Below are 14,561 nucleotides of genomic sequence, written 5' to 3'. Positions count from 1 at the left end.
AGGAATTAGCTCAATATGGGAGCAAGGCATAGGCCATCACCTACATGGTTGAACCACTTCAACCAAATGTTTCATGTAATTGCTATATATTAGACCATATAGCAAGGACATTTCATGATCAAGTAAATTATGTTGCCTTCTTCCATGATAAGAAGTGTATGAAAAAACAACAGTTTATGCTCTAAGTATCAGCCCTTCTAGGACAATCTTTGTAACTTCATAGACCCAGGGGACCCCCAAGATCCAAAGAAGCATCTGAAATTCCAATGAATTACAGTGAAAACTAATCAAGAAGTCCATAGTAAATCCTATTACCACAGTCAATTGCTTCAACTATCAGAAGTACTTAAAACCCACAGAACAGGGTGCCTGGATGGCTCAGTCAGTTAGGGTCTGACTCCTGCTCAGGACATGATCTCACAGATTATGAGTTCGAGGCCTGCATCGGGCTCTCTACTGTCAGCACAGAGCCCGCTTCAGATCCTCTGTTCCCCTCTCTCTGTACTCCTTCCCCACTCAGGCTCTCCCCACCCCCTATCCCTCTCTCTCAAAGATAAATATTAAAAAAATATTTTCTAATGTCATTTGGTCCAAAAAGTAAAATTCTATAAAAAAAAATACACAGAACATAGCTCAATCCACGCCATAATCCAAAACACCAGTACTATTCATAAGTAGTTACTGATTCAAAAAATGTATGAAAAACAACAAAAATAAAAAAAAAATCCTTACCTTGTGAATATTCTCTAATTTCTTCTTTTCAACTTCAAACTGTTTCATCCAGCAATGTCTCTTTTCTTCTTCTTCTTCAAATTGCTTTTGTTCTCTATCCCTTTGAGCTTTAAGAGTTTCTTTCTCTTGGTCTTCCAGTTCTTTCTGTTTGCCTTGCCAAGCTTCAAAAGACTGCCTACATCTTTCTTCCACTTCACAGTATCCAAAATTTATATCAGTATCATCTGCATTTATGAAGAGAAATATTATTATTATTATTAAAATAATGCCTTTCAGTGTGCCTGGGTAGCTCAGTCAGTTGATTTCAACTCCTAATTTCAACTCAGTACATGATCTCAGAGTTGTGGGATTGAGACCCACATTGGGCTCTGTGCTGGGCATGGAGCCTGCTTAAGATTCTCTCTCCTTCCCTCTTTCTGCCACTCCCAGCTCACACTCTCGTTCTCCCAAAAAAGAAAAAAAAAATCTAACCTCTCAAAACTGATTTAATGTAAAGTATAAGGGTAATTTTGAAATGAAGAAATAATGTCAATGTATTACCAAAGTAAAAGGGACAATATGCAAAAAATACATTCTTAAATATACATAAAAATTCTATTGCAGTCATATATAAGGGAGTTCCATTTCAGTCAATTAAGAAATTACATAACTTGCCTTAAACTATATACCACAAAACTTAATGTAAAAACATAATATGTGTGTGTGTGCTGTACTTAAAAGATACTTAAGGAACATAAAGGACACTTAAAAATCCATGGCTGAGTATATCTATTTCAGTCAGCTATATAGATGGAAAATTTTAAATATATTTAAATCAAGTTAATTTAAGAGGTATAAAAAACTATGAAAATATGGGGTCACCATGGTAGCTTGGTCGGTTAAGCATCTGACTTCGGCTCAGATCATGATCTCGTGGCTCATGAGTTCAAGCTCTGTGTCAAGCTCTGTGCTGACAGCTCAGAGCCTGGAACCTGCTTCAGATTCTGTGTCTCCCTCTCTCTCTGCCCCTCCTGCTTGTGCTCTGTCTGTCTCTCTCTCTCTCACAAATAAATAAACATTAATTTTTTTAAAAACTATGAAAATATGAAACTAAATAAGTACAGTAAAGCATAATAATTTTCAAATATCAGGATTGTATTTTTCTAAATGTCAAAAGAAAACTCTTAATCGTTTTTCAGATAACTATAGTAAATCACATTAAAATTATCCAAACTATCATTGAGCATTTAGCCCACCTGACAAAACATGTTCATCTACAGGCAAATCATGAGGACCAGGCTCTGGAATAGAATCAGGACTGCTACAATGGGTTTTACTCCTCAGAAATTCTTCTTTTTCTATTTCAGATAACATCTAAGAGGTTAAAAAGAATGCCAATAATTAAAGAAAGAGTCAAGCAATTGCTTTAATAATGTATCAAGTATTTACATACACATATCTAGAACTTTATTTACTTTGAATCTCTCTCAAATACAACTCTATAGCACACTAAAAATGTTTTTCCCATGCAAACAGACTATATTTTGCCCTCCTTATTTTTCAGAATTCTAAGCACTCTCTGATATTCATCCACACTATTCAGCTAAACTGCTTGAAAATCTGTGGAACGAATAAGTCATAGGAATAAAAGGTATAGCATTAGGAATGCAGTCGATGGTATACAGCCATTTATGGTAACAGACGGTAGCTACATTTGTGGTAAGCATAGCATGATGTGTGGAGATGTTTTATTACTCTGCTGTATACCTGAAGCTAATGTAATACTGTGTGTTAACTATACTCAAGTGAAAACAAAGAAATTCCTTGAAAATTATTTCCAAATGTTTCTACTAATGTTTTCTTCCTAATATATTTCTATATTTCTCAATTAGAGTGATTGCTCACATATACAAACTGCTGATACATTCAGTACATTTAAAAAACAACTATTTGCTACTTTAACCTAAATTATGAAAAAGTCATAATATTGATGAATACTTTTCCATAATTAGACCTGCACCATATTCTAGCTGGTAAGATATAGGATATCTATTTCAATGAAGTAGCAGTATAATAATTCAAAATTAATATTTCAAGTTTGTTACCAAAAAAAGGGGAGTCAAGAGACATATATATATATATATATATATATATGCAACTTTCAAATTTCACTAAACATCATAGGGACCAGGAATAGAGTTAGTAAACTTAGACATAGTTGGGTAAAATGAGAAGTAAAAGAGTCCAAAATGCTGAACCTGTAGAAGAAACTTTCTCAAATACATTTCTAGAGGTTTTAACCAAAAATGCTAGGCTCTCCTTTCATATTATTTCTTTAAGAATGTTTTTATTTTATCTTTTTTTTAACTAACATAAGATGTTCTATTTTTAAATTTTCCATAGGGTATTTAAAGTCTCTACTGTAACAGTACATTCCTAAGCAAGGTAATTAATATTATAGTCATTGTTTTCTTCCTTGGAGATTTTAGGGAAAAAATAATCACACAATATAGTTAAATTTCCAAGTAATGATGGTTCAAATCACTATTTCTAATATTTTTAAAGGTTGATTTTGAGTTGTTGTCTATTACATGCCAGAGAAAAGCACAATACTAAAAATTATTTGCGTAAAAATAATTAAATTTTTAATTTTTAGTCAGTGAACTTTAAATCAGTGAACTAGCATCCTTTATAAGAGGGAAAGGTAAATTTCTAACTGTAATATTGAGTACTTTCAGTCAAATATTGATCATATACCTTTATTAATTGTTCCGGATTTTCTTTATGTTCAGCTGATAATTCTATCTTTAAATGCATATGATTATTAGAAACCACTCCATAACTATAGTCTAGAGAAAGAAAAAAATATTATAGCTTTAAATATTAGAGAACAAGGCAAAACATGTTAAAATCTCAAACGCTTTCGTCATCCTTTAATCTCAAATTCTATCATAGTATATTCTTTTTTAAAATGTTTATTTGTTTTGGGAGAGAGACAGAGAGAGAGAGAGAGAGTATGTGCACATGCGCATGAGTGTGGGAGAGGCAGAGTGAGGGGAAGAGAAAGAATCCCAAGCAGGCTCCATGCTGTCAGTGCAGAGCCTGACACAGGGCTTGATCTTAAGAACCATGAGATCATGACCTGAGCAGAAAAGACTTAGATGCTTAACCGACTGAGTCATCCAGGAACCTCTATCAGTGACTCGATGATGAGTCACACAAAACAATAGGAAAATAATGAAAAATAAAGAACAGAGGAAATCTGTAATCTTTGTCCTCAAAATAAAAGTAATAAATTTATAAAGCACTCTTTGGATCACCTTTCATATTTTATACTGAAGTTTATTTTCCATGTACACAGAATAATGCTGTTTTATACTATAATGACGCCCTAATTAGCAATCAACAAAAGTTCAATTCTACCTGCCAAAAACTAGCAATATAAGCTTGCACAAGACATTAAAAATACTTTAATAAAATTACTAATTTAAAAGATTATAATTACTAATGTGAATGAAGTGACCTTTCATTCCTGGTTTTATGTGTTTTTTGTTGAATTTTATTGTCCTGTTACCATTTGTGTAGATGTAGTTTTTTTTGTCCTTATTCAGCTAATGTGTTCTATCCTGGGAACCTCTCCTACTAGTAAACTATTTTTTACAGATGACTGTTCTGCTGGTTAACTACCTCTTCACACCAGTTTTGTCCGATAGCATATATTGTCTTCAACACCTACTCACAGCCTTACCAGCATGATTTCCTATGTGAGAGGTTGAAAGCAAAAATAACATTCTACAGATTTCTTTGAAGCCAGGTTTCAGAGGGTGATTTAGATTCTGTGATATATTTAAGTCTTTATTTTCCTAAAAATATTACGTGTGAAGACTAAAGACTTCAGCTAACTGCATTCCTAATTAAGATCTAACTGTAAATGCATACAGAAATCTAAGCAAGAACTGCCTAGCTAAGCTCAGTCAACCCACAGAACCATAAAAGATAATAACATATTGTTATTTTAAACCACTGTTTGTTTTGCAGCAATAAGTAACCAACACATCTACTCTATGCATAAAAACAAACACACAAATACCCCAAAAACCTTTCTGCTTAAAGGAGCTAAAGTAGCTTCTGTCTACAAATGAGAGCCCTAAACAAAATATCTACATTCAAAAATGAAATTAGCCTCTGGCTTCTTTTGTATGTGTGTTATGCTTGTACAGATTTATATTTGAAATATGTAGCTTTTTATAAATGAAATATAATCTTCAGATTTGTTTATCCTTGTGGATTGTAAGAAATCAGTTGTAAAATCATACTGATTTCTTTTTTTCTTTTTTAAAATTATACTAATTTCTTTAATTTTTTTTTTTTTTTAAATTATTTTTTTTTTAACGTTTATTTATTTTTGAGACAGAGAGAGACAGAGCATGAACGGGGGAGGGGCAGAGAGAGAGGGAGGCACAGAATCGGAAGCAGGCTCCAGGCTCTGAGCCATCAGCCCAGAGCCCGACGCGGGGCTCGAACTCGCGGACCGCGAGATCGTGACCTGAGCTGAAGCCGGACACTTAACCGACTGAGCCACCCAGGCGCCCCTCTTTAATTTTTTTTAATGTTTATTTATTTGTGAGAGAGAGACACACACAGAGCACAAGCAGGGGAGGAGCAGAGAGAGGCAGTCACAGTATCCAAAGCAGGCTCAAGGGTCTGATCTGTCAGCACACAGCCCAATGTGGGGCTCGAACTCACAAGTCTTGAGATCATGACCTGAGCTAAAGTCAGACACGTAACCGACTGAGCCACCCAGGTGCCCCAAAAATCATACTAATTTCTAATGACATTTGAGAAGGAAACCTTTTCCACCTTCTTGCCAGCTTATCAATTTAATCATGTTTTTCACCCTTTTCAAACAATTTTGATAATTTGAATTTTCTTGAAAAATTATTCTATTCTTTGATACTATCAAACTTATTTCATTAGAATGATACATAAGATCTCATAATTTTCTAAACCACTGCTACAACTGTAATTATATAACTTTTTATGTAACTAATTTTCTATGATTGTGTTTCCTTCTATTTTTTCTTAATTAGGCTATATAATTGCTAATATATTTATAATATACTTTCATTATATTTACTTCAGGAAATATAAATTTAAAAAAAACATTAAAATTCCCTATAACTCAACTACAGATAGTCACTGCCAAAATTTGAAGTATCTACATACAGGAAGTATTTACATATGCACACAGGTTCTCAGGACAAAAATCTTGGGAGTCAATTTCCTCTCTTCCTTTCATTCCAATCCACCAATAAAACATCCATTTGGTTCTTTTTACCTTAAAAATGGTTTCTTGAATATGACTATTTTTCATCATTTCTACTCAAATCACTCTCATTTCTAACCACACTATTACAACAGTTTTGTAGGAGACTTTTGCTACCTCAAGGCATCTTTTCTACATAATCACCAGAATGATTGTCTCAAAATGTGTCAGATACTGTCACTCTTTATTCAAAAACCTTAGCATACAGAGAGTAGAATCCACAGTCCAGACCATGATTTATAAGAGCCCTCTGTGATCTGACACTTATATGATCTGTGCTTTGGCCTTTACAGATCCTTCTTTCTGGAACACCGTCTCTCTAGATATCCACGTAGCTCACCTTCTCATTCACTGAGATGTCCATGTGGCTTACCTTTCAGTCATTGCTTAAGTATTACTTTCTCAGAGAGGCCTTCCCTGACTTACCCTATCTAAAACGGCAACCTCCAATCTCTATCCCCTATCTTAAACTTTTTCCTTCATAGAAGTTATCATGATTAAAATATTACATATTTATTCATTTATAGTCTATCTCCCCACACTGGAACATTAGAATAGGAAAGCAGGACCTTTGTCTATTTTGTTCTGTGTTATAGTCTTAGTAGCTAAAACAGATCATTTCACACAGCAATATTTGTTGAATGAATATCTATGAATATCCATATTGTAACTCACACTAATATTTGCATAAATAACACTGAATTTTATAATAATTTTAAACACTACATCATGAATATTTTTATGCTATTAAATATCATCTAAGCCATCTTTTTTAATGGGTGTAGTTGCACACACTAAGATCCTATTAAACACTTAGGCTGTTGCCATTTTTCATTATAAACTAAACCTTGATTAATTCTAATTAAATCTTTAATCATTCTATTATTCTTAGAATAATTTCAAGAAGTAAATTTGCTCAGCTGAATCAGGTAAAACTTGTTAGCCTTCTGACATAAATTTTTTTTCTCCAAAAAGATATATAAACTGATACTTCTAAAATATTCCTGCAACCAATTTTCTTTTCTTTAATGCAAAGTACAGATGATCCTTGATCAACATGGGGATTACAAGTGACAACCCCCCATGTAGTAAAAAATCTGCATATAGCTTTTGATCCCCCAAAACATAACTACCAATAGCCTACTGTAGACCAGAAAGCTTACCAATAACATAAAGTCTATTAACATATATTTTATATACTATGTGTATAATGTACTGTATTCTTACAACAAAGTAAGCTAGAGAAATTAAAATGTTATTAAGAAAATCATAAGGAAAAGAAAATCCATTTTATAATACTGTAAAAAATCTGTGCATAAATGACCCATGCAATTTGAACCAGCATTGTTCAAGAACCAACTGTCACAGAGTCAGTTTAGCTTCAGACTTTGGCTCAGGTCATGATCTCGAGGTTCATGGGTTTGAGTCCCACATCAGACTCTGTACTGAGAGCATGGAGCCTGGAGCTTGCTTCAGATTCTGTGTCTCCCTGTCTCTCAGCCCCTCCCCCGCTCGTGTTCTGTCTCTCTCTCAAAAAAATAAACATTAAAACATTTTTAAAAAAAGAATCAGCCGTAATACAATCTCTGGTTTTAATTAAGACTGGTAAAACAAACTGTTGGTGGCTACTATTTATTAGACATATAAGGAAAGTAATACGGGAAATAAATTAATGGAGTAAATAAAAATCTCGTATATTATATACTAGAGACAAATGCACATACATGTGTATAACAACAGATAAGAACTTGAAACAATATAATTTTCTAAATTATAAATCATTCCTGCTTACAGAAAACTTATCTGCCAAGCAGTTAACAACTGTACTTACTTAAAACCTCTGTATCTTCCAAGTCCTGAAGAATGAGCTCTTCAACAGTTTTACTCTTATTCTTTATGATGTCAATACAGTGAAGAACTGACTCAGGTAACTCATCCACATCCTCAAATTTAAAAAACATGAAACCAACAGTTAAATTGTTTATTAAACCTATGTATCAAATATTTGATAAAAGTTTTGATACACCAAAAATTTGAGCAAAGTATGTGAATGAGTTCAAACAAGTATATTGGTTAAAATTTGCTCTTCATTTTCAAGTGGTTATGAAGCACATCCATGATTCTGTTGGATTTCACATTTAAATGAAAAATTTCAGAATTGTTTGTCTCATTTGAATATCATCACTATTATCATTATAATGTAAAAATATTAACTTTCCAAAAGTAGTATATAGGTTATTTCAATCCTAATTGAAAATCAAAGTAGAACTGCTTTTTGAAATTTAACAAATGAGTTGTTTTTGTTTTTGTTTTTAGAAAAAGCTTAGTGGAGATTTCAAAGAGCAAAACAACTAAAGCAATTTTACCTATTTGATACTTAAAAAACTACAATAGGCCAAAACTAACAGAATAATGGAAAAGAATAGATAATCTTAGATAGAGCTAAACATATACAAAAGATAGGACAAATCAATTGAGAGGTCCCTTGGTGGCTCAGTCAGTTAAACATTCGACTCTTGATTTCAGCTCAAGTCATGATGTCATGGTTCATGAGTTCGAGCCCTGCATAGGGCTCTGTGCTGACAGCATGGAGCCTGCTTAAGACTCATTCTCATTTTCTCTCTCTCTCTCTCTCTCTCTCTCTCTCTCTCCTTTCCCTCCCTTTCTGCCCTCCCCTGCTCACATTCCTTTTCTCTCTCTCTCTCTCTCTCAAAATAAATAAATAAACTTAAAAAAAAAAAAAAAAGCAGTTCAGGGGCACCTGGGTGGCTCAGTCGGTTGAGCGACCGACTTCGGCTCAGGTCATGATCTCAGGGCTCCAGAGTTTCAAGCCCCGCGTCAGGCTCTGCGCTGAAAGCTCAGAGCCTGGAGCCTGCTTCATATTCTGGGTCTCCCTCTCTCTGCCCCTCTCTTGCTCATGCTGTCTCTCTCTGTCTCTCAAAAATAAATAAACATTAAAAAATTTAATTATAAAAAAAGGCAGATCAATTGAGAAGAGGTAAATTATTCATCAAGTGATATTAATAATATTAACTAAATACATGCAGGAAAATTTCTAGCTAGATCTACATTTTATAACATAATTGAAAATAAATTCCCATTAGTTTAAGGATTTTGATGTAAAAGAATTAATCTGTGAATAAATTTTCTAAGCATATAAACACTGGGGAAAATGCACAAATGAAAAGAAGATATATTTGATTTCCAAAAAAATAACTATTTCTATAGATCTAAAGAGTTTACATAAATTTTGTTTTTCATGTATATCTAATAACATTAAGACACTCATGATGAAGTAAAAAAAAGCAGGATATAAATAATTATATGTATAATATAATCCCAATTTTGCAAAAAAACCCCACACATATGCATATGAAATTATATGTGATTTCTATTTTCATTTTTATATTAAAATATCGAACAATACACATTGTTTAAAAGGGATCATAAGTTAAAAAATTATATAACTATGTAAAACACACTAAGAAAAGTAATATTTCTCCTGAAAAGTTTACTCCAGTTAAAAGGCTCCTAAAAGTCCAGTATTTAACACTTACTGTATCACTATCAGCACTCTGGCTTTCTGATTTTGAATCACTATCATCATCATCTTTTTCCAATGAAGAAATGCTGATTTTATCCAATTCAGCTTCTATTTCTTCTTCGAGCTTTGCTTCATCATCATTGTTGTTTTCCATCATCTTTCATAATAAAACACAAAACCATTTAAGGAGAATTGAGAGGTGCCTGGGTGGCTCAGTCAGTTAAGGGTCTGACTATTTCTGCTTAGGTCATGATCCCAGGGTTGTGGGATCGAGCCCTGCATTGGGCTTCTTGCTGACAGCATGAAGCCTGCTTGGGATTCTCTCTCTCCCTCTCTCTCTGTCTCTCTGTCTCTCTCTCTGTCTCTCAAAATAAATAAATAATTTAAAAAAATAAAGAGAATTGAAGTAGCTAAAATGAGTAAAAACTATGGGTTGTTTAATGTGTCATACCAATGATCTGTGTAAACATGTTTTCATCTAGGAAACTTTTATCATATCTTATTATGGTTGTACCATATATTAGAAAACATTGTTTTCTCTCTCCGTTAATTCATTATTTTTTTAATGTGTGACTACAAAATGATCAACTCTAATACTAATCTCTTAATTCTGTAAGGGAAAAGTCACGTGGAATGGACTGTCTTAGCTTCCTGAACCAAGAAACATCACAGTAAAATTCATCCTCATGGGTAGAATTAAGGGAAAAATACCTCTGAACAGCTTGAATATTCGAAGATTTGAATACTCAAAAGAGAACAACTCAAGTCTATACATGGGGCAATATATGGTTATTTTCTACTCATTAACTCATAGTTGTCAGTTTTACTATAGATAGTCATCTGTTTTTAACAACAACAACATGTTATAATAATGAATAATATACAGATATCCATAATGGATAATGGATGTCATAATAATGGACAATATATGCATATCCATATGGATATATGGATAGTATGTAAGATCAATACTTATTTAAATCTTTAATGATTATAATGGCTATGGATCAAGCAATACATTACAGTATATCTTCACATAATCATCACATCATCAACCAGCATTAGCTTCCATGTATTGAGTATCTGTGACAAGCCAGGCACTAGAAGACACTTGTGTAATTAATAGTTATCAGAGTAAATTAACAGGATTAAGGTCATTATAGTCATTGTATTAATAAGAAAACCAAGGTTTGAAGAATTTACTTAACTGTGCATAGTCATTATGCTAATAAGCAATGTAAACAGGACCCTAATTGAGAGATACAAAGCCAGGACTCTTCCCACTACAACATGTCCTACAAACTTAGTCAAGCTCTTCATCTGCGCAGCAATCTTTCTTAACATCTCTTAATCCAACAATCTTCAAATTTCAGATGATATGCCACAAAAACAGACACTCAAATCAATGGAACACAATAGAGAACCCAAAAATGGACCCACAAACATATGACCAACTAATCTTTGACAAAGCAGGAAAGAATATCCAATGGAATAAAGACAGTCTCTTCAGCAAGTGGTGCTGGGAAAACTGTACAACATGCAGAAGAATGAACCTGGACCACTTTCTTACACTAGACACAAATTTCAGATGATAACTCGTGAATCCAGAAATTAATTCAGTGGCTCTTGATCATAAAGTTTTAATGATGGAATAGGATAGGAAAAATTAGGGTAGGTCATAAAAGAAACTATAAGTTAACTATATATGTTAAAGATAAAAATAGTTTTTAAAACTTGTGTTTCACTTGTAAATGGGTATATATGTATGCATGTGTACATGAGCTGCAGTGTAGTTGTGTATTTGTTTTACTGTGGGTCTTGGTTTAAGAAAAAAAGTTTGAAAAATTCTGTACTAGTATTTTGTTTTCCAGACTATTCCAAACTTTAATTCTTTCCTCAGGTCCCTGGCATTTCCAGTGCTGTGTTCTTGACTCTTCTTCCTTTCTTCCTTCTTTCTTTCTTTCCTTCCTTCTTTCCTTCCTTCCTTCCTTCCTCTTTTCCTTCTTTTACTCATCTCAAAATCAAGTTTTTGGGAGCCTACAAGGTACATTAACATCACTACTAGGGATAGAAATACATTGATTAAATAAGACAGTATCCTGTGTTCATAGTTTATGATCTAGTTAACAAAGAAAATGAAACATCCTCATTTTCCTATTTCTTTTCCTGAAATCTTTTCATATTCATCTTACTTGGAGAGGAACCCCTTCCTAATAAAGTATAATCTTGTAACTATGCTTTGAATCTGACAATTTCTCACATATTGAACTGTGTTCCATCCACTATTCTGTTTATTGCCTCACCATACATTTTTATTCCACTTGCCTCTCTTCTACACATAAACACAATCAGTTCACCCCCATCCAAAAATCAAACAACCAACCTGTGCCTGCCTGTCCTATAGCTATACATATTACATATCTTTCTTTCACATACAATTGATTTAATTGGACTGATCTTCACTTATTGCCTATACTATTGGGCATTTATTCCAGAGAAATAAAAATGTATTTTCACACACTAAAACTTGTGCATGAATGTTCACGACGGTTTTATTCATAATAGCCTCAAACTGGAAACAAGCAAAATGCCCCTCAGTAGATGAATGGTTAAACCAATTCTAGCACATCCATACCATTCAATACTACTCAGAAATAAAAGGAATAGATTTTACTACACGTCACCATATTGATAAATCTCCTTGAATTTCTAGGGAACTACGTTGAGCAAAAGCCCAAACCAAAAGGTAACATACTATATGATTCCACTTATGTAACATTTTGAAATGACAAAATTTTGTAAGTGGCGGAAAGATTAGTGATTCCCAGGAGTAAAGGGTGGATGGAGTTGGAGGAAGGTGGCTATGGTCATGAAAGGGCAACATGAAAGATCCTTGTAGCATTGGAGCTGCTCAGTATCTTGATTGTAGTAATAGATAAGTTAGTATATTCAGATGATAAAAATTATATATCATACACACAAATGAGTACAAGGAAAACTGAGGAAAACTGAGTAAGATTAGCAGACTGTGTCAATATTAATATTCTGATATCAGACTATCATTACAAAATGTTACCACTGGGGACATCTGCGTGCCTCAATCAGTTAAGTGTCTAACTCTTGATTTCAGCTCAGGTCATGATCTCATGTTTCCTGAGTTCGAGCCCCGTGTCAGGCTCTGCTGACAGCACAGAGCCTGCTTGGGATTCTCTCTCTCCCTCTCTCTCTGCCCTTCCCTTGCTTGTGCACATGTTCGTTCTCTTTCTTTCTTTCTCTCTCTTTCAAAATAAATAAAGAAACGTTTTTAAAAAAGTAAAATTTATTTTAAAAATGTTACCATGAGGAGACACTGGACAGAGTGTACAAGGGATATTTCTGCATTATTTCTTAAAACTAGGTGTTAATCTACAGTTATCTCAATAAAACATGTAATTAAAAACTCCTAAATACTAAGAAAACAGTTAAATAGATTATGATGGATTCATAGAATGGAATACTATACAAGTCCTTTTAAAAATATGTATATTTACTATGCTCCTGTGGAAAGGTAACAAGGAAGAAATAATTGAAAAGAGGCACATGGCCAAAAAATATGTAAAGTAATATCTCTTTTGTGTAACTATACACACATTCACACATTTTTTTTTAAACACAGAAACTTTCTAGAAGAATTTGAGGAACTTTCAATTTGCATTTCGTACCTTTATGTTGAGTGATTTTTAAAATCATGAGTAGGTACTCCTTTTGTAATTCTAAAAGCTCATTTTAATATACTCAATTTTACCCATAATCTCCCTCCTCCAAAGGAAAACAAAACAAAAAACAGAACCAGTGTAAAATGCTATCTTGTTATCAAACTCACTTAAAGTGCAATTCAAAATATTTGTTAGATGGAAAATTAGATTTTTTTTAAAAAAAACATAGTTATAAAGCAGAATGCACAGGTACACGAAACTTTATGTAGAAAGAAAAGAAGTAGAATAGGGTAAAGGTAAGAGACTTTTCCATTATATGTCCCTCTCTGCTCATCTCCTGGACGTTTAGATCGGCCTGCCCAATTACATATCCAAGCACATATGTGATTTTAAATTGTCTAGTAGCAACTTTTTAAAAAGTAAAGAGAAACAGGTGAAATTCGTTTTAATAACATTTTATTTAACCCAATATATCTAAAATATTATTTCAACATGTAGTCAGTACAAAAATTATTAATTAAGATCAATGTAAAAAGTTTATATTTTTGTTTTGTATGCTAATTCTTCAAAATGTGCTGTGTGTTTTACACCTACAGTCCATCTCAATTCAATTCAAGACCTTTCAAGCCCTCAGCGGCCACCTGGTGGTGACAGGATGGGACAGTGCAGCCTTAGATGTATCCCACTGTAAATGGGCTACAGTAAACTACTTAAAGCTGCCAAAGATGGGAAATCTTAAGGAACTCCACTTTCAACTATTGTTCTTCAACTATAAAGATAAGGGAGGAAAATCTACTTTAAAAGGCAACTACAAATTATGAAGGAAAAAAGGAAAGGAAAGGAAAGGAAAGGAAAGGAAAGGAAAGGAAAGGAAAGGAAGGAAAGGAAAGGAAAGGAAAGGAAAGGAAAGGAAAGGAAAGGAGGGGAAGGAGGGAAGAAAGGAAGTGTCATTTAGGGAGGGGGAAGAAAGGTAATTATAGAAATCTCCCTAGATCGTTACGGTGGATGTCCAAGTTTTGAGTGAGCCACGAAATCTCCAAAATCTAAGAGAGCCTAGACTCGCGCAGCCACCCCTTCAGCCCGCGGGCCCCACCGTTTGTCCTAAAGCCTGGCCTCGGCGGAGAGGCGCCCGACTCCGTTTGCGCTCCCCGCTCCCACAGCTCTGTGTCGCCTCCCGCGCCACCTACCCCAGCTTTGAGGGGCCCCGGCTCACCCACCAGCGGCTAAATCCTTCGGCTGGGTTGGAAGACAGCGCGCAGAGACTCCAAACAAAGCGTAACCACGA

At 34.0% G+C, this 14,561-nt stretch overlaps 1 protein-coding gene across 7 annotated transcripts in view; it reads right to left on the bottom strand.

Moving 5' to 3' along the window:
* Positions 1–14,536, bottom strand: part of LRRIQ1 (leucine rich repeats and IQ motif containing 1) — a 214,066-nt gene extending 199,530 nt beyond the window's left edge. For 5 of the 7 annotated variants that reach the window (XM_042947273.1, XM_042947276.1, XM_042947277.1 and 2 more), the window contains exons 1-6: positions 14,464–14,536; positions 9,595–9,738; positions 7,869–7,980; positions 3,469–3,560; positions 1,968–2,085; positions 733–956 (exon numbers count right to left, since the gene is read on the bottom strand). In XM_042947273.1, the coding sequence (XP_042803207.1) occupies positions 733–956; positions 1,968–2,085; positions 3,469–3,560; positions 7,869–7,980; positions 9,595–9,738 (690 nt within the window). In that variant the 5' untranslated portion in view covers positions 14,464–14,536. The remainder of the gene's footprint in view (positions 1–732; positions 957–1,967; positions 2,086–3,468; positions 3,561–7,868; positions 7,981–9,594; positions 9,739–14,463) is intronic. The other 2 variants (XM_042947275.1, XM_042947274.1) reach the window with 2 other exon arrangements.
* Between the last annotated feature and the right edge of the window lie 25 nt (positions 14,537–14,561).

Source organism: Panthera leo, chromosome B4, assembly GCF_018350215.1.
Source record: "Panthera leo isolate Ple1 chromosome B4, P.leo_Ple1_pat1.1, whole genome shotgun sequence".
Lineage (NCBI taxonomy): Eukaryota > Metazoa > Chordata > Mammalia > Carnivora > Felidae > Panthera > Panthera leo.
Note: the sequence above shows the minus strand (reverse complement) of the source record. Positions and strands in the feature narration are given on the sequence as shown.